Below are 24,699 nucleotides of genomic sequence, written 5' to 3' on the forward strand. Positions count from 1 at the left end.
ATTTTATGAGATTACAGGTAATTAGAAATGGCATAGCTCTCAAATATTCTCTATGTCTTGGTGGTATCTATGTGAAAAACTGGTTTATGATGCTATGTGATTAAGGCAGCGCTAGTGACTTAAATTTTCAACTTTTTGTTGAATTACATTTGTAAGAGATGAACTTAACTTGTGGCTGCGTAAATATTGAAAGAAGGCACAACTGATGTAAATGATGAGTGACAGTAAGTATAATGCTGTTGCAAGCTGTTGAATACTAACCAGAAAGTATGTTTGTTCTTTAGCATTGATCCCTCAATTGTAAACATATCAGACGAAATGGCCAAAACTGCACAGTGGAAGGCTCTTGCCATGAGTACTGAGAATGCCAAAGTAACCAGAGCTAACCTGAGGTAGTTATAATAATTACTCACGTGTTTTCTAACTATGGTTTTGTGTTTAGCAGCTAATACTGTACTTTTATTTCTTGAAATGTATATTGAAAAAATGAGCATACGTGGTTTGTAAATCTGCTTTGACTTTTCACTTCTAAGGAACTTGAATTTGAACTTAATTTTTGCTTTTTACTCTGAAGTTAAACAATTTCTATAATGAATTCCAATTATTTTATTAAATGTATTATTACAATTTTAAAGTTACTCTTTATTTGCTTATTTGCATTATTAGCAATATGTGCTAATATATTAGCTATTATATGCTATTCTGATGGGCTTAGGGTTTCTAAAAAGTTTTACTAGAGTGTATATGAGCATGGGAATTGTTTGATCCTGAACATAACAAATGCCAGTGGGAATAAGAGGCGAGTCCAACACTTTCATTGTTGCTTTATGCTGCCTTAGGACCTGCACCCTCTTTTTGTGGGTGGGTGGGTTGGTTGGTTTGTTTATCCCTGGCTCATTTTTAATCTTTAAAAATTAAACCTGACTCAAATGCTACCTTTACTGGATATGAAATATACTTGAAATGAAGTACGAGACAGATTAGGAGTCCTCAGTGCTGTGAGCTTTTCCTGTAAGCTGACACGTATCTTCTCTGATGGCTGGGAGCCTCATGCTCAGTGAGCTTCCCATCAACCAAGGAACTCTGTGGAGGGAATCATTCTGCTTTTTTGTCCTAGTTTCTTCCCTGTCTGTCATCTGTGAAGGGGAACAAACCAAATTTGGAATATTTACATGGAGTATCCCCAACTTCCTGAAAGGCTTGTAATTTATAGGAACTGGTACCTGTGGACTGTTCCATCACAATTGCTTAGTAGTTTTTTTGTAGGAGAGAGGGGAGACCGAGTGTGGTTGATTCGGGAAAACTGAGTTTATGCAATCCTGCTGCCTGCCCATGCATCTTCACTTGGTTGATCCCTTTCAGCCAAATCTGTCAAAGACAGGTTCTGGAGATACGAAATTGCCAGGTTTTGTATAAAATACATCTTGGTGGAAGAGTTGGCAGTGAAGGGAGTGTTCATATGTAATTGTGCAAGCTGCTGAGTACTGTTGAGCTTGCATCATGGAAACAGCAGTAGTTACTGGCCACGGAGCACTTGTGTACCATCTGTTTAGTCAGCATGTGCATTGCTCTAAGCTAGGCATGGGCTTTGTTTCACCCAGACAGTAGGTCAGCCAAGGGTGATGAAGGAGACAAGAGGAGAACATGAAGGTATTGTAATAGGAAAGGCTGAAGAGACTCATTAGTGCAGGCACAGTTTTCAGTGAATTTTCAGCCTGTATTGTTACAAGAGTTTAAAATGTTCAAATACATGTTTTAGATGTACTCAAGTTTTTAAAAATGTTTAGTATAAAGTAGATTCTCAGGGAGATAGATAATAGAGGCATTAGATAACAGAATATGTGTGTTAGTATACCCTCGTATTTTAATCGTGCTCTTTCATGCTAGGTTCTCAAAAACCTGTTACAGAATTCGTGGATGTTTCTACTATACTATCTGATAGTCATTGGGTGTGTAAGGCTTGAAAAGATACAGAGCTCTGTTTCTTTTTCCAGAAGAATTAAAATCACTAGATCTGGTTTTTGGGTAGCTAGTACAACTCCCATCTTGCACTTTCCTGTTTCCTGGGTATGTTTAGTTAGTATAGAATTATATGCAGCACTAGCAAATGATGCTTCTGATCTGTTTGCAGTGTTTTTTGATCTACTTAGATGGAATACTGGGTACTACCTGTCTTCTGTATTTTGCTATAAGACATTTCCCTTTGATTCCATAACCTGCCCTGCTTGAGATTGGTATGGTAAAAATTGCGTCTTGGAAGGGAACTTGCTAAAACTGCAAATTGAAAATAAAAAACACTGGTGTCAGAAACTAGCTCTTTCAAGAGGCAATCTGATACTGCATGCATCTGGAAAATGTTAGAAGGCAGGACTTCCTTGAGCCTGAGCTCAATTAGTAGCTGTTTTGAGGTATGTGTTACCCTTTCTTGTATAGTAGGTGCTGGAGACATCTAGAGATGTCGCCACTACTCAGTCAAAAGTGATTCTCAGTAAATTTTTCATGTCAGTTCTGTTAAGTTTTTCTGTGTAACAGTCTTCATCTGATAGTAGGTTTCAAATAGGGTGCAGACTGAAGCAAGTAATGTCTTCTGGAATTCCAGACAACATGGTTGTGTGGGTTGGCATTATTTCCTAAAATTCTTGCCTTTTTAAAAAAATTACTTTTTAGATTTTTTTTTTAATCCTTCCTGAACTGATCCAGACTGCTTTTTCTTTGTTCCTCCTCCATCTATCATATTTTACAGACTCTGTGGAGTCCAGACAGACTTTCATTTTTCTAAGGAATTCCAGATATTTTCATGAATTTCTAATACGTTTTTTTTTTCCCTTTAAAGAGCAACTTCCACAGATGTGTTCTCTCTTCTAAAATTCATGCCTAGGGAATCCTCCCTCTTACACGTACAAGTGCCCTGTAATCTTGGGACATTCCTTTCTGTCCTTGGATAAGCCACTGTTCAGTGTCTGTCCCTGAGAGTGTCAGCTGTTCAGGTGCAGCCAGCCCATTCATTGTCTTTAGGTTGAATGGACACTTACACACAGATTTCTGATTGTCCTCTACTGTTGTTACAGGTGTGGTTCCCGTTATGAAAAGACTGAAATATTTTCGCAGTCTTGTATTGTGAACAAAATTGTTTCCCTGCCCAGTAGTTAAGCAGTATTAGTAATATTGTTTATTATGTAATTTTGAGTATTTTTAACGAGACATTTTGTGGTTTTTGGTTTTGTTATGTTTTCTTTTTTCTTCCAAATGATGTTTTGCAGAACAATTTAAAATCAATAGAATCAATAAAAGCAGTGGGACTGGAAGGTGGTGTTTATAGATGAGGTATTGGTGTTTTCTCCCTTAAGCATGAACCATTCCTGTGAATACTGTTTATTAGTATTACGTACTGTGAAGTATGAAATCTTTTAGTTAACCTTTACTAAAGTGAATCAAACCTTATATGTTCCTCTTTGCTTTCAAACAGCCCTGAAAAACCAGAAAGTGTGAAAATAAATGTGGAAGAGTCACCTGTTGTGAAATACGTGGATGCTGAAACATCTTTATAGAACTGAACCAAGGGCAGTTATGTTTATTTGTGTGTGTATATATATATCACTGTAGGATATTATACCATGGAAGTGTGATTTCCAGTTTAAGGAGCGACATGTATTTAATTCTGCCATTGTTTAGGGCACTGTAGATATGCTTGCATAATGAGAGATTTTCCTACAGATAAGATGAGTGGTAATCACACTTCAGCTATTTATTTTATTCTAAAATTTATTTTCATTTTTAAATAGGAAGTTTGCAATGAATACATATTTTCAATAATCAATATGTGCATAAAAGTTCAATCAGCTTTTGCTGATGATTACTGGTCCACATTGCTTAAAATTTTACAATACCTCTGTTTATAATGTGCGCTACAGAAGTTTGTTTTCCATGCAGGCAATTACTGCTTGTTTTTGCAGGGTATACTTTTTTGTGATTTCATAGAACAAATATCGATGTGCTGTTGACAAGAACTACTGTGTTTTATGTCTCCACTACATGCTAGTGTTTCCTGGATTCTGTCTCTCCTATTTTAAAGAAGTGGCCTAGAGCCATAAGTCAGGTGGTGAGTTCATCCTTAAAATACATACGAATACCTGGTTCTGCTACCTTTTTATATTTTTTTTTTTTTCCCAAATTCACTCTTGATTTTTCATTATTGTTCAGTAGCAATATGAGTGCAGTAATTGTAGTTATAGTCCCAAATCAGTATTTGCCATTCTGGACACTTTCATGTTTACACAATATGCATTGGATTTACAGACAGCCGGTCTCTAGGAAGTGAAACACACTTGCCACACTAGTACTCTGGAATTCTTTCTGTTCCTGTTTTTTACTTACACTTTTCTATTGACTTGCAGAGTCTGATTTACTCAGCTCTAAGACTGAAACTTCAGAGTATTTCATGCCCTCATCAACTGTATTCCTTGCTTAATTATTTTTTAGATGTACTGCGTATTTGATTAAATTAGCTGTAGTTTATTTCTGTAATAGGTTTATGATCAGTATTATTTTATGGATTACAAATTGCTTGTGGTATTTGTGTGTACAGTTCTGATCCTCTCCATTGTAAAGGGCATATATGATAGCACACCAACTTATTTTTAAACATTTTATTTATTTTGATTAGCATAAATTTTTATCATTTAAGATGATTAAAAAAGTAAATATTCATTTATTAAAGTAAAGTCAGTGCATTTATTGTAGTTACATTTTCAACTTCTAGTGTTTAGCATTATAATATTTGAAATAATGAGAATTTTATCTATAAATTAAAATCTTGATCACTTGATCACTTACCAGCGCAATTTCCATTATTAATGTCTTTTTGCCTTATGCCTTGGTTTTTGGCTTTAATTTCTGAAATGGTCTCTTTACGTTCTGAATTGCCACTAGCCCTTTCTGGATATACTAAAATGGCTTTAATTAGAATCTTCTCATTTAAAATTAGAAGATGCTCTTTGCCTAATTCTGCTTTTAGCAGAGTTGGGACTGCAAAAGGAGCTGATTCTGGAGGAGGGCAGAGTTCATCTGAAAATACCCCTTAAGGTGGAATTTTGGTGCTCTTCAGCCAAGTGTCACTTGGTGAGAAGGTAATTGTGTATTACAAAAACAAAGCAATCAGTGGTAATAAATTAGAAACATTTTAAAATAGCATTCAAATTACCTAGACTGTTACTGTTCCCTTTAAATGTAGTGTAATTAAATAACGTGGCTTTTGTTTTTTTCTGCCCCTTTCTCGTTTGGCTGAATTCTGAAAAGTCAATTTAAAGAAAGTAAAGCATAGTGTATAGCAATACAAATAATGGTATCCAAGCTGTCATAAAAAGGCTCGGGTCAGTGGCACAGTTGGTGAGGTCTGCATTGTCAGTGTGACCAGTACTGTGTAGTGACCTGCGGAGATGTTCCTTTATTCTTGGGTAATAGTGTAGCTTGTGCCTTAGCTTGAGAACGTGCTCTTTCAGAAAATACCTGTGTTTTCCCTCCAGTCAAACTGAGATACAATGAAATGATAGCAGATGTTTTCCCAAAGCTTTCTGCATTACTTAAAGGAAAAAAAAAAAAAAAAAAAAAAAAAAAAAAAGAGTAAGTATGCATCTGCAGGTCAGTTGTTGACTACTAAATAGCTCTTGCTGAATCAGAGGGAAGATATTTTGGGCAGTTTACATAGTGTTATCCGCAACACACTACTTCTGTACTAGTCTTCCCAGTAGTATTTTATGCTTATGTTCACAGTCCTGCCACAGTTTCCAAAACCCCCCCAAATTACTTTATGCCTCTTAGATTTTAAACCCTTTAATGCTTGAAATCAGGGTTCCCTAGTGCTGCACACCTTGTATCTGGCTTCTGCTTTGGAAGGGTTACCTTTTGGTTGATACTACAGGAAGTGGATATTTTTTCTAGTAAAGCTGAAAGGAAACAAAACCGAAGCCCCACAAATCTAATCACAGTATTTATTCAATTGTAATTGTGTAGGTATTCTAATTGATGCCATAAATACCATGACTTGCAAAGCAGTTTACAGTGACCTTTAGTTCCAGTGTTCGTGGTCAGTAGCATGTTAGGCTTGCACTTTTTCCCCATATGAATAGGTGAAGGTCTGGTATTAAGTACATAAAAGCCCATTGATAATCTATAGTTAAGTGATCTGCTGCTCATTTTACACCTTCTCTGCTTTAAAAATCACACAGAGTATTAAAGTAAAACGGCTAAGGATGTAGTTTACTGTATGTAGATACACGATTTGCCTTAATGGATGCAAAAGAGCAGTGATAATTGCTGTGCACTCATTTTTTTTTTTCGTAGGGGTTAAACCCTGTAAAAACTACGCCAATGTATTTCCATTCCAACAGTTAGAGGAAAATAAACGGCCCTGCACTTTCTAGATGCCTTAGTTTCCCGGAATGGAGCTTAGTGCTACTGTGTATCTGGCTGCAGAGCCACCTCAGGAAGTCCCCTCATTTATTTTTTTTCTCCTTTGTTTTTTTTTATTCTTCTTCCCTGCCCCCCTTTTTTTTCTTTTTCTAATTTATTTATAAATATGAATGTTTACATAAAGTGTAGGTCTTAATTTTGACCACTCCATTTAAATTATCATCTAAAATATTTCACTTAATGCAGTTTCGTGTTTAAATTATATTCTACAAAACTCATTCTTAGTATTTTCATATGTATTACAATGACACACTTTTAATTCTGTTTACACATGCCCAAGTAATAAATCCTTCCTAGATTAATCTTGCAGCTATAATGTAATATCTCATGTGATTGTTCAGTGAATTGTTCCAAATTGCCAAGTTTGTCATCATAAAACCTGTTGGGGTAGAATTCGGTGCCCTGGTAGGGGATTTTCAACCAAATGTCTTGGCCATTTATTTTCTACATTTAATGAAAGTTCTCACGTAAGTTACCATTTGCTTCACCTACATCTCTGTCTTTACATGATAGCTTCCCTAATTTGTGCCCTTTGCAAAGGCAGGTTCGACAGGCTGTAAAATTTATTTGTAACATGGGTGGGATGTTGCAGCGCCTGCGCGGGTTTAAAGGGTTGTCTTGTTACATACGTTCTGTAAATCATAAAAGAAACGGTTCATGATTTTCAGTTCACAAATGTAGTCTGTTAGATGAGCACCGCAATGATCTTGGTTTTCTTGTTGCTTTATATAATTAGTAATGTTTTAATTACTCATCTAGGTCAAATTAATTATTGAGTACAGTACAAATGTGTGAAGTACTTTGTTTGTACCAACAGTAATTTATTTTATGGCAGATTTTAAGACTAGAGGTGCACAGCTTTGAGTCAGCATAAAAGTAGTGCTATGAATAAAGCAAATTGCTTAGTAATTTTAAGTCTTTTATTTTGTAACGTTTTTATTGAAAACTTACAAGACTTCGTAGTTGGCATTGAAGTTAATCTGAAGACACTTTCATATTGAATTTAGTATCTGTTAACATTTATTTGGAAAAATTAATTTGAAAGTCAGTACTTTTCTAAACGATTTTATTGGCAAGACACATAATTTATAATCATTTTCTTTCTATTGTTGCTGATACTCCTGTGCAAAGGTGTCTTCCAGGGTTCAGTGTCTGTAGCTGAACTGCAGTTTTGATTTTAATACTGATTATTTGAAATGTGATTACATGCTCTACGGTTCGAATTTTTTATGACTGCTTTTCTAATTACAATGATGTTTTTCTTACTTTATAACAAAATCCAAAGCCAGTGAAACATTATTCCAAATGTAGAATCAATATTCAGTTTATACAGAAAACACACAACCCTCAGACTTGTCTATAACGTGAAAGATCCAGCCTTTGTTGTTTTAATTACTGCTAGAATAAAATTATCTTTTGTAACGTTTCAGAAAGTTGGTAAAAGCAATAAAAAAATCTACTGAACTATGCTAAGGCTTTTTCTGGTTTTATGCCGCGGTGGGGGCGGGCTCGGCGCCGGCGTCCCCGTGCCCATGGCAACGGTCCCCGGCGGCGGCGGTCGCTAGGCTGCTGAGGCAGTGCGGAGCACGGCGGCTTGCCATTGGCTGGCGAGCACGGCTCCTTTGAAGAAGGTGGGACGCGATTGGCCGCGGGGAAGGGGTTCGGTTCCCGGCGGAGCGGAGCGGAGCATCGCCGGAGGCGGACGCGCGAGCGGAGGAGAGCTCGCCCCGCGGCGTGAGTAGGCGGCACGCGTGGGGCCCGGTGGGCGCAGCTCGCTGAGGGGGCGGCGGGGCGGGAGCGCCGCCAGCCCAGCCCGGCCCAGCCCGCTGCGCTCCCCCGCGCCCAGCCCTGGGAAGGGCTCGCTGCCCCCCACGGCGGCTGGTTCACCCGCTGCGGCGGGATCGAGGGCGGCCGTGGGGAGGGGACGAAGGAGGGAACCGAATTAGGCTGCTGCCTTCTGGTCGCGTCACGGTTCTGTCACGGAGTTACTGGAGGATCGCGTACTCCAGCCGTGGTGTAATTAAGGCACTTTGAAACCTTTCCCTCCAAGCTGACGCTGAAAAAGTCTAAAGAGAGCGTTTACTGTTTAGGGATGTATGTAAACGTGCATCTTGGTATAAAACTTGAAAAAAATAACCAAGTGCTGAGGCAGGTCTGTGCGTGGTCATGAATATGACGTGAAAGCTCCAAAGGAGTATGTGTGCTTATGAAGCGAAGCCCGGCTGGGGCGGCGTGCTGCCTGCCAGCCCCACGGCGCCTCGGCCACGATCTCACCTGACAAACCAGAAGCCATGACGCTAAAACAAGGGTTACTTTGTCCCCATCACCCCCCATGCCTCCTAATGACATCTTCCCCAGCCCCGCACCTATACCAGCTCCAGGCATTCAGAAGGCATGAAGCAATCACGGCTCCCAGAGGTTCCAAGTCCAGCACTACAATTCCCTAAAAAGGCCTGCCTGGTAGCAAGGGCAGAGAGGGTGAATTTCATGGAGCTACGTATTATTCTTGAGATGATACAGAGCTGCTCACTACTCCTCAGAATTTATTTATTTTTTTTTTTTTTTTTTTTAGGCAGACTCTTACAGATAAAAGTTAGGATCTGGAAAATAGCCCAGCAACTCGTGTTGCATGGATTCAGGAATCTGAGAATAGGCCTGGCCATTTATGGCTCCACTAGAACTGGAGTAGTGAGTAAAAACAAACAAATAAAAAACAACCCCAAACCAGCAGTGGACTGAGTATTTTGATTTGTTAGGAAAACAGGAACCTTATATTGGATCCCAGTTTATCTCTACAGAACCTTTAAAGAAGTTATTAAACAAAGTAAAAATTGAGAAAAATACATGCATGTGGATTTTTTTCTGTATAGAAAGCATGTAGATTTTCATATTGATTCAGTCAATAAAATGTGTGAGAAATATTTTTCAAACATTGTAGGCATTCATCGGTACAATTTCTTAGACACGGGCTGTTACCAGTGATGACCCATCCATCCTTGTGACTGCCGTGCTCTCTGAGAACAAGAGGGGAAGCAGTCCAGGGTTCCTTTGGTTTCATCAGACTGGAGAAGGAAAAGTACCTTTTGGGAACTTCTCATCATCTTTGATGCTTCCTTTGCCATCATTTTGACTGTATTTGAAATGCGTATCTATTTTGACAATAATATATTGATAATTTCTCTTTTAAGGAGTGAATTTTCATCTGACCCCATACCTGGCTTAATGAGAATTGTGATGCTGGTATTAGATACATTCCTATCTATCACCAGCATCAGAATTCTTATTAAAGCCAAGATATAGCATATCTGCTGCTTTTTTATCCACCTTAAGCCAGTTAACATTCTGTGTATAATTAGATAGTGGAACTCAGCCACTGGATTAAGAAAGGAGTTCAAGGGTAAATCAGGCTTACAAGTGACCCGTGTCCAGTAGTAATTGCTAATAAAGATTGTAAAGAATGTAAGACATACTTTTGTTTAAGAGAATTTCTAACCAATACACTGTAGTTTGTGGAGGTAGATTTCTTCTCCAACATGTCTTTGTGTTTTTATTTTGGAGTTTGTTTCCACCTGAAGTTTTGTGTGCTTGTGTTATCTGAGACATAGCCTGGGCCACAGATCAAGTCTGGGGTGGCAATTCCTTTTTCTTCCGTTTCTCATCATGTGAATTCCTTAATCTCTGACAGGGTTCTTGGAGCATTTCTTGTCTTATTCTGCTCAACAGCACTATCAGAATGCACCTCTCTTCCTACGTAATTAACTAATTAAATTTAATTATCCCCAGTTAAAATTAATTGGTTACTATTGCTCTTATTTCTTTTTCTTAAATGGAATTGTATAAGCCTCTATGCTGTAAAGATATTTTCCTTTGAATGTGTTTCTGTTCTTTTAAAGAGTTGTCTGATCTCAATCTTCTCCTGGCACAGCCTAAGTGAAATGTGAGTGGTGTTTGGTTTGTTTCTTATACATTACTCATGGCTGGCTTAATAGCTGGGGGATAGTTATGAGGACAGTTAATAGCCTGGCTCCATGGAAATTTCTGCTGGCATGAGTAAAGAAGAAACACAGAGGCGGGAACTTACTCAGTGATTTCAAGAAAGTCAAATAACTGTGAGAATAGGTAAGAAAATATTTCATGTCAGGCTTCTCTCAGGCTGATATAAGGAAAGCAGGGGGTGTTTTCCTTTTGTCTACCCCTCACTTGGGCTGTGGTGCTAACACACCTACCTGATCTAACGACTGGCTACTGATGAAAGGGTTTTCTGCTCTTCTCCCTCTGTTTACAGCTGGGCATTCCGGCCCCCTGCCTTGTCAGCAGAGATAATCATCAGGACACTGTAACAGTGAGCTAAACTGGTTGAAAACTAAATATACGAAGGGAGACAAACTGTTTTCTGCCTTTTTAACTCTCTAAACTGGCTCGGGTTTGGGTCAGATCAGCCGAGAAGTGGAGGGGAGCGGCTTAGGTTGGGAAGGGAAGGATTTGCCATTTTCACTGGCAGCTGGCTCTTAATTAATCGGTTTATCTGTGTAGTAAAGCTGAAGTGCACAACACTTTAAGCTGCATGGATAAATGCACCTTTCTGCATATTGTCCCTGCCCTTGTACAGCAGAAGTACTTGGGGACAAGCTATAAGGTAATCAGGGTTAAAGCAGGGGAGATTATTTGTAACCTGTATCAGGTTTCCCAATCCAGTGAGCTGTGTGTCTGTGGTGATGCTGTGCTGACAGACCAAAGAGGTTGTGCACGGGTCAATTTGTGGGCTGGGCTGGCCTCTTTCTGTTGAAGTGCTTGCTGACTTGTGCTGGTTTAGTGGCCTCTAGGGAACCGGGAGGTAACCTCAGGGCGAGTCACAGAACCGGTTTGTGTTTTGGAAGAGACCTTAAAGATCACCCAGTTCCAACCCCCCTGCCATAGGCAGGGACCCCTTCCACCAGACCAGGTTGCTCAAAGCCCCATCCAGCCTGGCCTGGAACACTTCCAGGGATGGGGCATCCACAGCTTCCCTGGGCAACCTGTTCCAGTGCTCCACCACCCTCACAGTAAAGAATTTCTTTGGGGCTGCATCCTTGGGTGAGCTACATCCCTCCATCCCTCCATTCTCAGACGGCTGTGAAGGGAATTTGGGTTGATGTTTGTCAGGTTCAGTTTTGTACAGGGACATTTGGATCTGTAATGGTAATGAACTGCTAAAATGTTAGTCACCTGTTACTCTGTTTCATCTTTACTAAGGTACCACAAACAGCAAAAGCATTGGACTGGCAGCCAGAAAGCAAAGTTGGTCTACAATTGTAAGATTTTGTAAATAATCCCAAAGACCTAATAATTTCAGATGAAATCCTAGCCATACTAGGAACCCTCCTGTTTATGGTTTTAGAGGTTTAACTGAAGGATTACTTTTTTTAAATGGGATGCTGAAAATTTTAAAATTTAATGGTATTTGCTCAGGGACCAGTTGTTGTGTGTGTCTTTGTTTGGTGATTCTGTAGGCAGTTGATATCTGTTCTTTGTAAACACGTACTTGTGAGCAGGTTGATAATTTGTAAGTTTCACAGTTTTTCTTACTGTGCAAATGTGAGGTAGTGATTGCGTTGTGTCATACCTCAGTAATCTGCCAAATGGATTGGGATACTGGGGAGAAGATATGAATACAAATATCACTAAAGCTACATGGAAATTCTTGATCATGAGGATTCTTAAAGATGTTTAGCAATGCACATAGCTTCTCTTAACTTTTACTGCTTTTGAAGTTAAAGTTCAGTTGAACTAACTTAATTTGGTTTATTCTAAATTCGGGAATTTTGCCTGCTGACTGGTAGAACAGATCCTGTTTATATTAATTCCCTGGTAATAACAGGTAAACAGAAGTGTTCTGAGGTGTTTTTTAATAACCCTGTTGAGTGGATGCATGGAGAAGAGAGGAGGAATTTTTTGGGGATCCAGATCAGTCACTCTCTGGGGCGGGACTGGTGGTAAGATAGAGACATGTTCCAAAGAATAGAAATAGATGAACTGGGCTTACAGGCCGCGTACCAGAGTGAGTTAATACAGTGCAGGAGTTCATCCTGTTAACAGCTGCATTTTGGGTAGTTCTGTGTCTGATTGGAGAATGCGTATTTGGGAAAACAACTGCTTTTCAGTTGGGAAGCAGCAGCTTCTGGTAGTTCACAATGCTTTTGTTTCCTGCCAGTTTTTCTTCTTTTCCTTTACAAGGAAGAGGAATAAAAATCAGTAGCAGAGAAATTCTACACTGCACAGAAAAAAGGGGTTATCGTATTTCATATGGAAAATCCTATTAATGGTCCATATTTAGTAAATAGTAAAATGGGCAAAAAGGATCAGACAGTGGTATTATATCCTCATTTTTTAAATCAGAGGTGCTCTACCAATATGCTGCAGGTGTATGCAGTTCTCGGGGATAATTCTTCAGCCCCAGCCTGTTCCTGACTATCCTTTTTTTCACTCAGCAAGATCTGCATCAATGTAATTGCTTTTGTGGCAGCAAGAGATTTCTCTTGGCTATCCTTTTTCTATGTATTTCTGTCTCTTTCCAGGGCTTTGTAAGATTTTTCAGTGAACAAATGTTGTATACTATGCAAGCAACAAGCTGTGGGCTTTTGTGGGAAGTCAGACCTACAGGCTGGATATTTGTCTGCAGTGGATCTAATACGTGGTAATGGCCCTGATGAGGCTGGGCCATACAGCTCTGCTCATCTGTGGAAATAAGCTGTGTGTCCTACTGCCTGAAAAGCTGGGCACTATTGATATAAGGCATTCGGCCTTATATATATATATATATATATATATATATTCCTTATATAAGGAAATTCAGAAGACCCACATTCCAAACTACTGAAGATTACTGTGATTCTTTGATAGACTGAATGATGTATGCGTCTCATTTATTTGTCAGATACATCCTTTTTCTAACCCTTCATCTGTCTTGTTTATGTAGATGATAAAACTATTATATTCTCTGTTGTCTAGACAACAGATTGTAGGATACAATCTTGATGTCAGCTTCTGCACTGCTGTAACATAAATAGCCAATCCACAGTGAGAAATAATGGTAATAAGAAGCAAGAAGAAGAAATATCCTAATAAAAAAATATGTGTGATAGCAAGTGCCAATGTTACCTACTCATGTCTTGGGAAATCAAGGTTTCTGTATGTTAGGTTAATTACTTTCTTGTTAATATCTGGAATTCTGAAGGATATCCTCATATAATGCCCAAGGGTTCATGTTGAGAAAATGGTAAAGCTGCTCTTTTTTTTCCTAACAGTTGTATCAGTTGGTTCTGTAAGTAAACATGTGTTGCTTTTGCTGCAATGATTTAACTCTATCTACTTTATTTTTAAGGAAATGAGTTTTTAGCTATGTGATAATAGTGATACGCAATGCCTGATCAGGACAAAAAATTGAAGAGCACAGAAAAAGCAACAGACAAAAAACCTCATGGGATGTCTATGAGGTATAGTATCTGACATCTTTCTTTGAACTTCAGCAGGACCCATGTGGAATTTGCACTGACTGCCAAAGCGGAGTGCTTTAATTTGAAATGCAATATAAACATGACAACTGTTACTCTGGTCACAAAGTTTATTTACACCTTTGTTGATTTAAAGCATTCTGGGGAAGCTATAAATTCTTCTGTATGCAAAATGGGGACATTAGGCAACACTAGAAAACTTTATTTTCTGTCAGTGGCATTGTTTCTTGTTGACCTTTTTTAATCTTGTAGAAGTACTTTTATGTAACTATTAACACACACATTTATGCTATTGTGTTTTATCCTAGGGATTATTCTGATCTTAAAAGACTTCAGTCTCTCTTAAATGTTCAGTCAAGGAACCGACAGGTATTTTTCAACAACTGTTATTTAACACACTGTAGAATTGTATAATTGTAAGTAATAGTGAGTATGGTTTGTGGCAGATGCTTAGGATATTGTGTTCTATTATGATTAAATGTTAGCAAAATCTTGTGTAGTGGATATCTTTTTATTTTTTTCTCCTGGCAATCTGCCACCTTGTGGGACAAATCCCATTTAGAAAGGGTGAAAGAATGAAACAGACCAACTTTCCATACTACTCTGCTGTAATTTTTATTTTAACAGGAAAAAAATTTGTTTGTTTTATATCTTGAGCATCCAGCTATTGTTGCATATAGTCAAGTAGCCTAACAGATTTGTTTTTCTTTCATGCCCTTCCACAATGTCACGAGAAGGTAGGCTTAGAGATGTATTAGTTACAACATGATGAAGAGTGGTAAAGAATATAAAAGATGATCAGTGTTTTAACCATAACAATTTGTGTTTGGAGAATAACAGTTCAGCTAAAAACTTTCAAGGCATACATATCAATGCATTAAATTAAAGTTACAGGACACGGTAAAATCTTCACCTCAACTACTCACTTAGTGAATCTTGTATTTGCCATTTGAAGCAAAGAAAACCAACACATGATGATGGGCGTGAGTCTTTGGAATGCCAGAAGATTTTCTCCCTTTCTGTTCTGTAAAAAGGTATGACAGAATGACTTAGGGATTCATGCATGTGAGGTAGGAGTTATGCACTCCCTTCTGGGATAGAGGCATGGAATTGCTTCTGAGCAGAAAGATGAAACATCTGAGTTCTACAACCTAAAAAGAATATGAAGTCTCTAATTTTAGAAGTAGGAGAGGTAAGGAGCATAGATAATGAGTGTTGCAGATTCTATTGAGCTTTACTATCACAAATTTTAAAAAGGTGCTGTTCTTCACATTTTATACATCTCCATGTACTTGTCTTCCAGCTGTGCTTTGCATCAGTTTTGTTTTATGTGGGGTGTGTGTATTTTATAATGGCAAGTTATAGGTCCAAAGTTCAAGTCAGAACTTGAGAAAAGGTACTCTTGCTTGATAACGTAAAATGCAGTGCTTGCCTTATTAATACTATCCCCTTCCTATGCAGCTTCCAGCTATACATTTTGGAAGTGGTCAAACCAGTGTGACAAGAGCTTGGCAAAATGTCAAAAGCAGTGAACAAAATGCCCATGGTCAATGGCAAGAATCAGTAGAAGCTGCTGAGCTTGAAAACTTTAGGTAAAAAAAGAAAGAAGCTAGTATGATGACACTGTGTTGTATCTCTGAACGTCTTTATATATCTAAAACATGCTGAGGTGTTGAAGGCATTTATGTTTGTGCTTATATCTGTTACGTGTGCTTTTGTGTTAATGCACTATCTGAGATATGAATTATATATTATTAACTTTCTAAATCTGTGAATGTTCCTGCTTTTGTAAGTTTCACATGCAGGCTCCCACTCTGCGGAGTGCACTCTTGAGAATTAATATAGTAAATTTAAATAAAGTAATGTTTTCTTTATTTGGAAAGCTTATATTAGACCATTATAGTAGTCTCAAATTATATATGAGACAGATCGTTCTTTCATACTGATAAATGTCTGGAAATCTGAATTGTGTTATTCCATAGTAATTGCTAATATGACATTTTTTAATTTTTCTTGCTAATGTTAAGTATTGGCAATCCAAAATTATCTTGTGGCAAGATAATCAGCAATTCAACATTTTTCTTCTTCCCCCCCTCATTAGTGTGACCTACAAGAATGAGAGAAATTTTAGCAAACATCCCAAACATAAGCTGTTTCAAGAGATCTTTACAGCTTTAGTTAAGAAGAGACTTACCTGCAGGTCAGTATGTTGAACATATTCATATCCAAGAAGGAGGGTCACTCTTTCTTGCCTTAAGCAAAGAACTAGGATGCATGGATAGTATTTCATATTATTTCAACAATAGACCTCTGTGTGGAAACCAGTAGTTTCACATCTCTGCATAATCTCAATTTCAAACAATCACTTCTGTATTGGCTTTGAAGACTGAATGCTCAGGTTAGTGGGATGGAAGAAGGAAAGACTGGGTATGTGATGAAAACTGGATGACCAAAATTCTAATAGCTGCTATGTGTCCTTGATCATTTGTCCGTATCTGTAATCTATGGTTCACTTTTCTAATCTCATTTTTATTTTACTGATTTTATTTGTGTTTTATGGACTGTCACTTTTGTATAGAAATGTCAGTGACTTTCATAACATTCAGAGGAATTTATGATACTGTTCATATGTATTTGTATTTATGTGTATAACAGGATTAGAAAGGGAAAACCCTTTCTTATTTGAGCAAGGGAGAAGTCCAAGACCTTAAAAAAACAGGGGAGTCAGAGAAATATTTTCTGAAAAAAATAACACTTTTTCAGAATTTCTTTTACTATATATCACTGCAGCGTGTTGTATTTTTCCTTTTTAAAGCCCAAGTACGTTTTCTATAAAAATCTTAAGTGGTACAGAAGCTTAAAGAAAGAATTCCAGATCATTTAAAGGTATTAATGTGTAACTGCTAGAATTTACAGAAGAACTTAAAAAAAATCACATTTTTAAGGGTTTGCTTAGACCCTTTTTCAGAACTAATTAGGGAACTAGGGATCTCATCTTGGATTAAATAACAGTGAATTCAAGACAGATCATTTAAGCGATTTCTAAATCTGGTACCTCTTTTTTGCAGATGAACTTTTATCTTTTCAGTACCCACCAGTGGGATGTCAGTGGCTCAGCTTCATTTGCCAAAAATCTAAGAATAGTTAACATTGTGTCTTCCCAAGTTCTATTCATACATTGTGGTGTACCTAGATTATATTGTGGGTTTTGTTTTCTTTGGTACTTGTTGTCATTGTTGATGACAATATAGCAAAACTATCCTCTTCTATGAAAAATTATAGCACCCAGGTAAGGTTAATGAAACAAGCATATTTTAGTAGGTACGTAAATCCCATAAGGTAAATACGGTTACAAATGTGATTTAGTTGCCCTTTGTAAATATTTCACTATGACTGCGATGATGTCCTCTCTTTGGAACTATGGCCATTGTGTCAGGGGCTTAGAAACTGTCACCTATATTTGCATTACAAACTTCTGCTGGCATAACTATGTTGATTGGGATGCAAGAAGAAAATCACACTCATTTACCGGTGTCACTGTGTCAGCAGAAGTCCTGACTGGATGTAGTTCCGTTGACAAGAAAGCTGTGGTCAGCTTAGCTTAAGTAGTTTGGATAAGGAGTATAGCCAGGCAGGCAGTAAAAATCCTGCTGGCATATGCTAGATATACACTAGGGTATCTAGTAATGTGTATTGTAAATGTAACTAAAGTAGAATAGGCTCTCAGATGTTAACCAGCCTCAGAGAATTACTGTTCCAGCTTGGAAATGTTACAAATACATTGCTCCATTAAAGAAACTAACTTCTGTCAAGAATCAAAGCTTTTTGAAAGAATAACATTGTTGAACTACTGTGGTAATGATCTTCAGACTACCGTAAAATCTGACCTACAGATTTTGCATACAGGTATATGGTTGCTGTTTTCTTTCCATGAAAGTGTTGTGCCATTCTGAAGTGGCCAATTATGGAATCATAATGAAAAACAGTATTACTTTGGGCAGAATATTGGCACAGAAGGGCTGAGATTTTGTTAGTATCTATTTGTAAAACACTTATTTTTATCAAAACATTTTTAGCTACTGGCGTCTTTCCCAACTGCAAATGATAAAAAGGGAAGAGAACTGCCACGTCCCATGGACTACTTCCATTCCTTGGAAACTTGCCCAGATATTGCAGATTCTGTCCTCTCAGTTAAATAACAACAAAACCACCATAAAAATGTCCAATTTTAGATTTAATTTAAATAGGAAAATGGGTGTGTGTATATACACCTTCAACAGACAAAGGAAATAGTGATTCCATTACTGGTATTTTATGCTGGATTACTGTCCCTGAATGCTTTGTGCAAATCTGAGTCGTGTTTTCTACCAAGCCTTGTGCTGGGGAATTGTGGGGAGAAATACCTAAGAGGCAGTTCTGTTTGGAATTATAATCCAATATCAACAACATTTAAACTAAATAACAAATTATTCCAAGGACTAACAGTATTACAGTTTTTAAAAGCCAAAATAGAGTATGGTAATTCAAAAATTTCTTTTAGGTTTAGTTATTTTTACTTCTGTAGCACCCATATTTTTATGTAAGTGTATTTTGTGCCCTGAAGTTTGATATGTGGTTTCTGAGTGATTTTGCCCCTTTGGGCCTTGATCGAAACATTTAAAATAAGTTTATATCAAAGCATGATCAGTTTATGCTTAGAGATAGCATGTATTTTCCTGGATCAATTTGGTCATACTAAGTGATGACTGGCAATATTCATATAATTAAATAAATTAATTTAAAACTGTTACTGTGTTTGAATATAAATGGTGTTAGAAGTCCTATAGTATAGTATGCTGTACAGCTGTTGTAGGTCACTAATCCTCTAGTCGATTGATTACTGAATCCAAGTGTTTTAACACTTTTTTTTTTTCTGTATTTGATTTATGATTTGCATATTTCTTTTACAGGGAGTGGGTTAATCAAGCTTCTTCCATCCATTTTCTCAGAGTGTTAATCTGCCTGAGATTATTAATAAGGGATCCATGCTATCAGGTCAGTATGTCAAAATACTGTTTATTGCTTGGATGAAAGAATGCATATAAGCATCATGCTTATGAGATATATTAGTGCATGTGTATAAAAACGAGCGTTCTTATGGATGCATACTTAATATATGTATGTATGGACCTATATTTCTGTATGTGAAGATGTGATTTGCAAAGAACCAGATTCCAAGAGTGACTTTGCACTGTTACTGCACAACTTGCTCTATTTCTGCTATTTCCTATGTAGCATCTGCTGCTAATCTTAATGAAGAACTTTTAAAGCTCTGTAACAGATGGCTTTGCTTTGAGCCTTAGACTCCGTACTTGACTTTACCCTATAGATATGTAAAATCCCCATAATGTAATAAGTGAAGAAAACTGAAAGCTGCCTATTCCTCCTAGCAGCCCAATGCTCTGAACTAGAAACAGCTAGCTTTTAATTTTATTCTGCTTGTATAGTTGTTATTCATAGCACTAAGCCTCAGGCATCTGGTAAGATACTTGGTTTTGTGTATTTCTTTTCTGTGTACCAAAGTTTATACCATTTTTCCAGTTTTAAAACCTCTAATATTTCACTTCTGTGTTTTTGTTGGTTTACTTATTATAAGTAATTCTGAACTCTGAAGGTGCTAAGCATCTCCAGAATCCATTGACTTCAACCGCTGGAGTTAAGGTTTCTCAACATGCATGACAAACCAAGCGTTTATATTCTAGTGTTCTCTCATTCTAATGTTTTCTGTATTTTGACTCATTTTTTTTAAATTTTCTTTTAGGAAATGCTCCACAGCTTGGGTGGGGTTGAAAACCTAGCTCAGGTAGAGTTCCTCACAGTAGCTTTGTCCATTATGTTGTATGTCAGTTAATTATGATTAGAATGAAATACACTGTAAAAAGCACTATACATATATTATTGGTTTATGGAAAGAAGCGAGACTGTTCCTGTTTCCACATAAGCAGTTGGTGTGTTTTTTTTTCACTAGTGTGCAAAGCAACTGTCCTTATAATCTAGCGGCATTAACTCAGGAGTTTTAGGAAGCTTAACAAATGCTTCCTGAAGTGGGAGAAAAGTCAGCACAATTGGTTCAGTCAAAAGTAACTGTAGACTTTGGAGGAAGATGAGTAAAGTCACCTTGACTTTTTAAAGGTGAAAGCAATAGTGATAAAATGTTGAACAGGTTTAAATGTGGGGACTACAGTACTTTTGCATTATAAAACATTATTGATAACTGACTGCTGTGTTATTGCTCTGTGTTAATACTGCTTTAGTCCTGGGTTTTTAATACTTGTTTATCAGTGCCAAGTTATCAGTGAGATATGACATATCTTGAATATCTTTGAAATTGTTGCAAGTTTTCTTTCTAGAAAAAAACCCATTTTTTTTATAACAAACGTACCTTTCTAGAATGCAGTCATAATTTGTTAATATTTATGGACCACCTGTATTTCAAAGAACCAATAGTGTGCTATGAGCGCTTTGGTCAGACAGTCACCCGTTTGAAATGTCCCTAAAGTTGCAGGAGTTAAAGATTATTAGTTTCTAATCGATATAGTTCCCACAGGAACTGCTTGGTGTTTTCCAGTGCCTCATGTTAGCCAACTTTTTTGTGGAGCTTGCAAAGTGCAATGGGCTGCTGAGATGCTGGCAACATCTGCAAGTGAAGTCCTCAGTGGCAGGAATCCAATTTGTATAATTGATAATCATTTTTACTATGCGTGTGTTGCTAGCATAGAGAGTTTTAAAAGTCATGAGATGCAATTTTTATGATTTCTGAACTTCTGGGGAACTTAATATTTTGTGTCCTTTGAAGCAACATAAAATGTGTTAAATGCGTTTCCAGCACTCTGAGATGCAGTTTGAAAAAAGTTATAGCTGAGGTTTTCAAAAATCCCTCAGAAATTCGGAGGTGGTGGTAATTCCAAGATTAATTGTGCATCCAAATCTTCTTGCCAAATCACAAGTCTAAAGTCCTCCATTAGATCATTTTATACATCATTAAAAACATATTTTTCATTTTTTGGGGCAGTTTCAGATAAAAAACAGTTCTCATTTTAAAGTGTTTTAGGGTGTTTTAGTAGAAAACGCTAATAAAATTGTTATTACCAGTATTACTTTGCATAGTAGTATCCTCCTCATGTGACTTTTCTTTCTAAATTATGCATTGCTCCTGTAGTTCTGGACTTCCTGTATCATCTGCTTGAAACTGCTATAGTTTCCCTGAACAGTGTTCTGGAAATTTCAAAATGCCACCATATGTTAAAACATATATATAAGTAATGCCAAGAATCATATAATGATTCGTGTGTACTAAGAAACATTACATCCTTGTGATAATTCTCATTTCCTGGAAAAATATGTTTGACCAGGAGGTTAGCAGGTTTATTTAAAAAGGTTAACCAGCATTTCCCACCAGTTGGCTATGTCCAAAAAAAACCCAAACAAAACCCTAAGCCAAAATCCCCCCTGGAGTTGTGTAGGTTTTGTAGACTCTGAGCCTGTCAGCTGTGTGGACTGAAGATCCATCTGGCTGTTCCAAATGGTGGCCTATAGCGGATGGATACGGAGGGAAAAGTTTGACAGTAGAAAACATGTTTTGTGGTCATTTCCCAGGAAAGTCTTATCAGTCTCTAGCAGCTTGCAAAGAAGGGAGTTTTGGCCCTGGAAGTAGGGTCGTTGTATTTGATAGTCTTCAGCTGATCATCTTCTTGTGGAATTTTACACTTACTTTTTGAATTCTTACACTTCCAAGTTCTGTTCCCTGACAAGTTTTATAGCAGATGTATGCGGGATGTTGCATACCTTTTTCGTGAAGCAGACGCGCCACCTGCAGGCTATTTCTGTGCATAACACTCTAGGTTTATGAATTAAAAACTTTTTTTTTAACGGTGTCCTTTATTCCCCCCCCCCCCCCCCCCAACTTGTAGCATATGGAAACAGTAGCAAACGGCTATCTTGATTATGGAGAAGAGCACTATAATGTGGACAAGTTGGTCAACATGACATGTAAGTGTTAGAGCTAATAACATAAATTATAAGGGCACTTAAATTTTTTTATGTGGGGCTTGAAATGTTTAAAATACTTCAGATGGTCAATAAGTAAGATATTGCTAGATTCCTTGCAGGCATTATCACACAGGTAAATACTGAAATTGCTGTGGAAAAGTACATCTTGGTTTTGTACATAAGTAATATTTCTTTAAGAAATTAATACCTCTATGCACTTGAAATCAGAGTATTGAAATGAGCTAGTCATGGCTGAAAGAACTTATCCAGTGTTTTGCTTTATTATAGTAAAATGAAAAATATTAAGTTATAAAGCTTCAATTTGTGTGACTTCCTTTGTTCCATAGACATTTTCCAAAAGCTTGCTGGTATTAAAGATCAAAGAGAATGGGTTACAGCAAGTGGAGCACATAAAGTAAGTGCTTTATAAAATTGCTAATTATAACCAATTAGCTACTTAACTAAATGACTTCTGCTTTTCAGATTTCATCTAGGTGGGAGTAAATTCCTTACCTTGTCAAGCTTGTAAAATAAGATCATCTAAGACAATCTCAGTTCTGTGTTTTTTGTGGGTGGAGTGACGCACCACTCCTAAGAGAAGAGCAGCAATGTGTTCGTTGGTATAAAACAGCAATTTAACAGAGTTTGATAGTGAATGTGACAGTGGTTTAACAAGATTCGATGGTAAGGCACATTTGAGGACAGAGGACAGGGTTAGGCAAAACTGTCAGAGACCCTCCCATTGAGTCATGAGGTTCAGAAAGGACCCCCTTGAGTTCTAAACTCCTCAGAGGGGACTTCAGGCATGGCTAGGTCCAGACTTATTCTCAAACTTGGACAATGGTTTGTATCTAAAGGATTATATGTGTACAATCAATCCTTTATACCACTTAGCTAAGATTTCAAAGTTTATCATGCTGTTAATCACTTACCAAGAATCTGTTGCGGCAAGGAATCTCTCAGTCTTGAGTAGCAACCTTGAGAGGTGTCTCTACTCAAGGGGACATCCTGGCATGCAGCCTACCGCCGTGCAGGAGAGTTCAATGGGCTCTGGGCTGTCCGCTATTTATGGAGTAAGATAATTGACTCGTCATATTTGCATACCGACTACAGAAATTAGCTTCTTTCAAACTTGGCTTGAGTCGGACCTTGACTAGCACTGTTAGGTGGATGCATTGTTCAAATTAGACCTCGGCTAGCATGTTGTTATCTGTCTCCCCCAAATCCACTTTGAGTTGGATACAGCCGTGACGATCAGACTCAGATGCATCTGCATCGGTTAGGACTGCCACTGGTGGTATTCACTTCAGCATGTTATGGAAATAAAGAACAAGTCTGGGGGGGGGGGGAGCACACTGCCACAGTGTTTTACCGATGTATTAGTAGTATCATAAAAATTATTTCTTGCATGTAAGTTAATTGGCCTGCTGCATGGTTATTGGTTGTTTGAGATAAATAGGTCTTACATGTTTGGAATAAATTAATTCATATAAAAATTATTACTCATGTGTACACTGTCCTGAGCTACATGTTACTATGATATGAACTGTTTCATATAATTTGTTAATATAAATATATATTTGTTTTTTAAAAATAAATTTCTGCTATGATTTTTCACTTATAAAGTATTCTGTGTCTAAACAAAACAGTATCAACTTAGACAGTGACAACCGAGACATCCTTGCTATACATTACTGTCAGTCTAAGGATCTAAACCATCGCTGATTTGCGGCCAAACTGAGAAACAGTAGAGATCATGACCAGTATAGGTAGTGCTTTGTGGTTCTGTTGTGCTGTAGTAAAACAGTGGCAATTATATTGGATAGTATCAGACAACATTATTTTAGAGAATCTAGACATATAGGAAATTTACATCAGTTGCTGGGTTAATGGCTGGACTCTAAAGGTCTTTTCCAACCTAAACGGTTCTATGATTCACTGACAGAATATATGCAGGGCCTTAGAGTTACATACCGTGTTGTTTAAATATAAGCTGAAAATTAACTTTTTGCTTTAGTAAGCCTTGACTTAGAGTTCTGAAGCATTTTACATGGAACAGATTTTTACAGTGATATATTGTTGGACCAGATGCTTTAGCAGTCAGGAGAGATGCCAGTTGCAGTTTGAGAAGAAACATCCTTGCTTGTCCTAAGACTGGGTGTAGTCTAAGACTTTAAGTGTATATTTATGTGTACTTTAGATGTACCTAAGACTTAGTGTAAGGGTTTGGTATCTTAATTTTGACTTTTCAATAAATAACTCTATGTATGTTTGAGTTGCAAAAGAAAATCATATAATTTATATTTATTTATCTTGTTTTTTGTTTCATTTTCCAGACCTTAGTAAATTTGTTATCTGCCAGAGACAGCAATGTGCTTTTGGGTGCCCTCCTTGCTCTGACTAGCCTAGCAGAAAGGTAAGTTCGACTTAATGTGCTGTAGTTCACAATAAGTGTTTTAATGTCACCTCTTGACACAATATTAAAACTGCCGTTTATGAGGAAGCCTTCTTTTTTTCAAAATGAGGCCTTGTTCTGTGGAAGTCTATGAAGTGTGCTTAATTTTATGTTGAAGCAGTAGAAACTAAGTAGAAACTTTAGTCCTTGCAGCAGAGTTCTTGCTCATGTGAAGAACTTTGCAGGACTAGAGTCATAGAACGTCTCTTTGCAATCCCTGTGCAGTTCAGGCTTCTGGAATTCTTACTGGCTTCCTGC

General features: G+C 37.5%; 2 protein-coding genes across 9 annotated transcripts in view; both read left to right on the top strand.

The window, feature by feature from the left end:
* SLC4A7 (solute carrier family 4 member 7) overlaps positions 1 to 7,937 on the top strand; it is a 97,579-nt gene extending 89,642 nt beyond the window's left edge. For all 6 annotated transcript variants that reach the window (XM_055710242.1, XM_055710243.1, XM_027814774.2 and 3 more), the window contains 2 exons: positions 285 to 392; positions 3,467 to 7,937. In XM_055710242.1, the coding sequence (XP_055566217.1) occupies positions 285 to 392; positions 3,467 to 3,548 (190 nt within the window). In that variant the 3' untranslated portion in view covers positions 3,549 to 7,937. The remainder of the gene's footprint in view (positions 1 to 284; positions 393 to 3,466) is intronic.
* Positions 7,938 to 8,012: 75 nt separating this feature from the next.
* NEK10 (NIMA related kinase 10) overlaps positions 8,013 to 24,699 on the top strand; it is a 116,099-nt gene continuing 99,412 nt past the window's right edge. For 2 of the 3 annotated variants that reach the window (XM_055710245.1, XM_055710247.1), the window contains exons 1-10: positions 8,013 to 8,202; positions 13,829 to 13,940; positions 14,267 to 14,327; positions 15,420 to 15,550; positions 16,060 to 16,158; positions 18,908 to 18,992; positions 19,759 to 19,800; positions 21,908 to 21,986; positions 22,334 to 22,401; positions 24,323 to 24,402. In XM_055710245.1, coding sequence (XP_055566220.1) covers positions 13,867 to 13,940; positions 14,267 to 14,327; positions 15,420 to 15,550; positions 16,060 to 16,158; positions 18,908 to 18,992; positions 19,759 to 19,800; positions 21,908 to 21,986; positions 22,334 to 22,401; positions 24,323 to 24,402 — 719 coding nt within the window. In that variant the 5' untranslated portion in view covers positions 8,013 to 8,202; positions 13,829 to 13,866. The remainder of the gene's footprint in view (positions 8,203 to 13,828; positions 13,941 to 14,266; positions 14,328 to 15,419; positions 15,551 to 16,059; positions 16,159 to 18,907; positions 18,993 to 19,758; positions 19,801 to 21,907; positions 21,987 to 22,333; positions 22,402 to 24,322; positions 24,403 to 24,699) is intronic. The other variant, XM_055710246.1, reaches the window with a different exon arrangement.

Source organism: Falco cherrug, chromosome 4 (genome assembly GCF_023634085.1).
Source record: "Falco cherrug isolate bFalChe1 chromosome 4, bFalChe1.pri, whole genome shotgun sequence".
NCBI lineage: Eukaryota > Metazoa > Chordata > Aves > Falconiformes > Falconidae > Falco > Falco cherrug.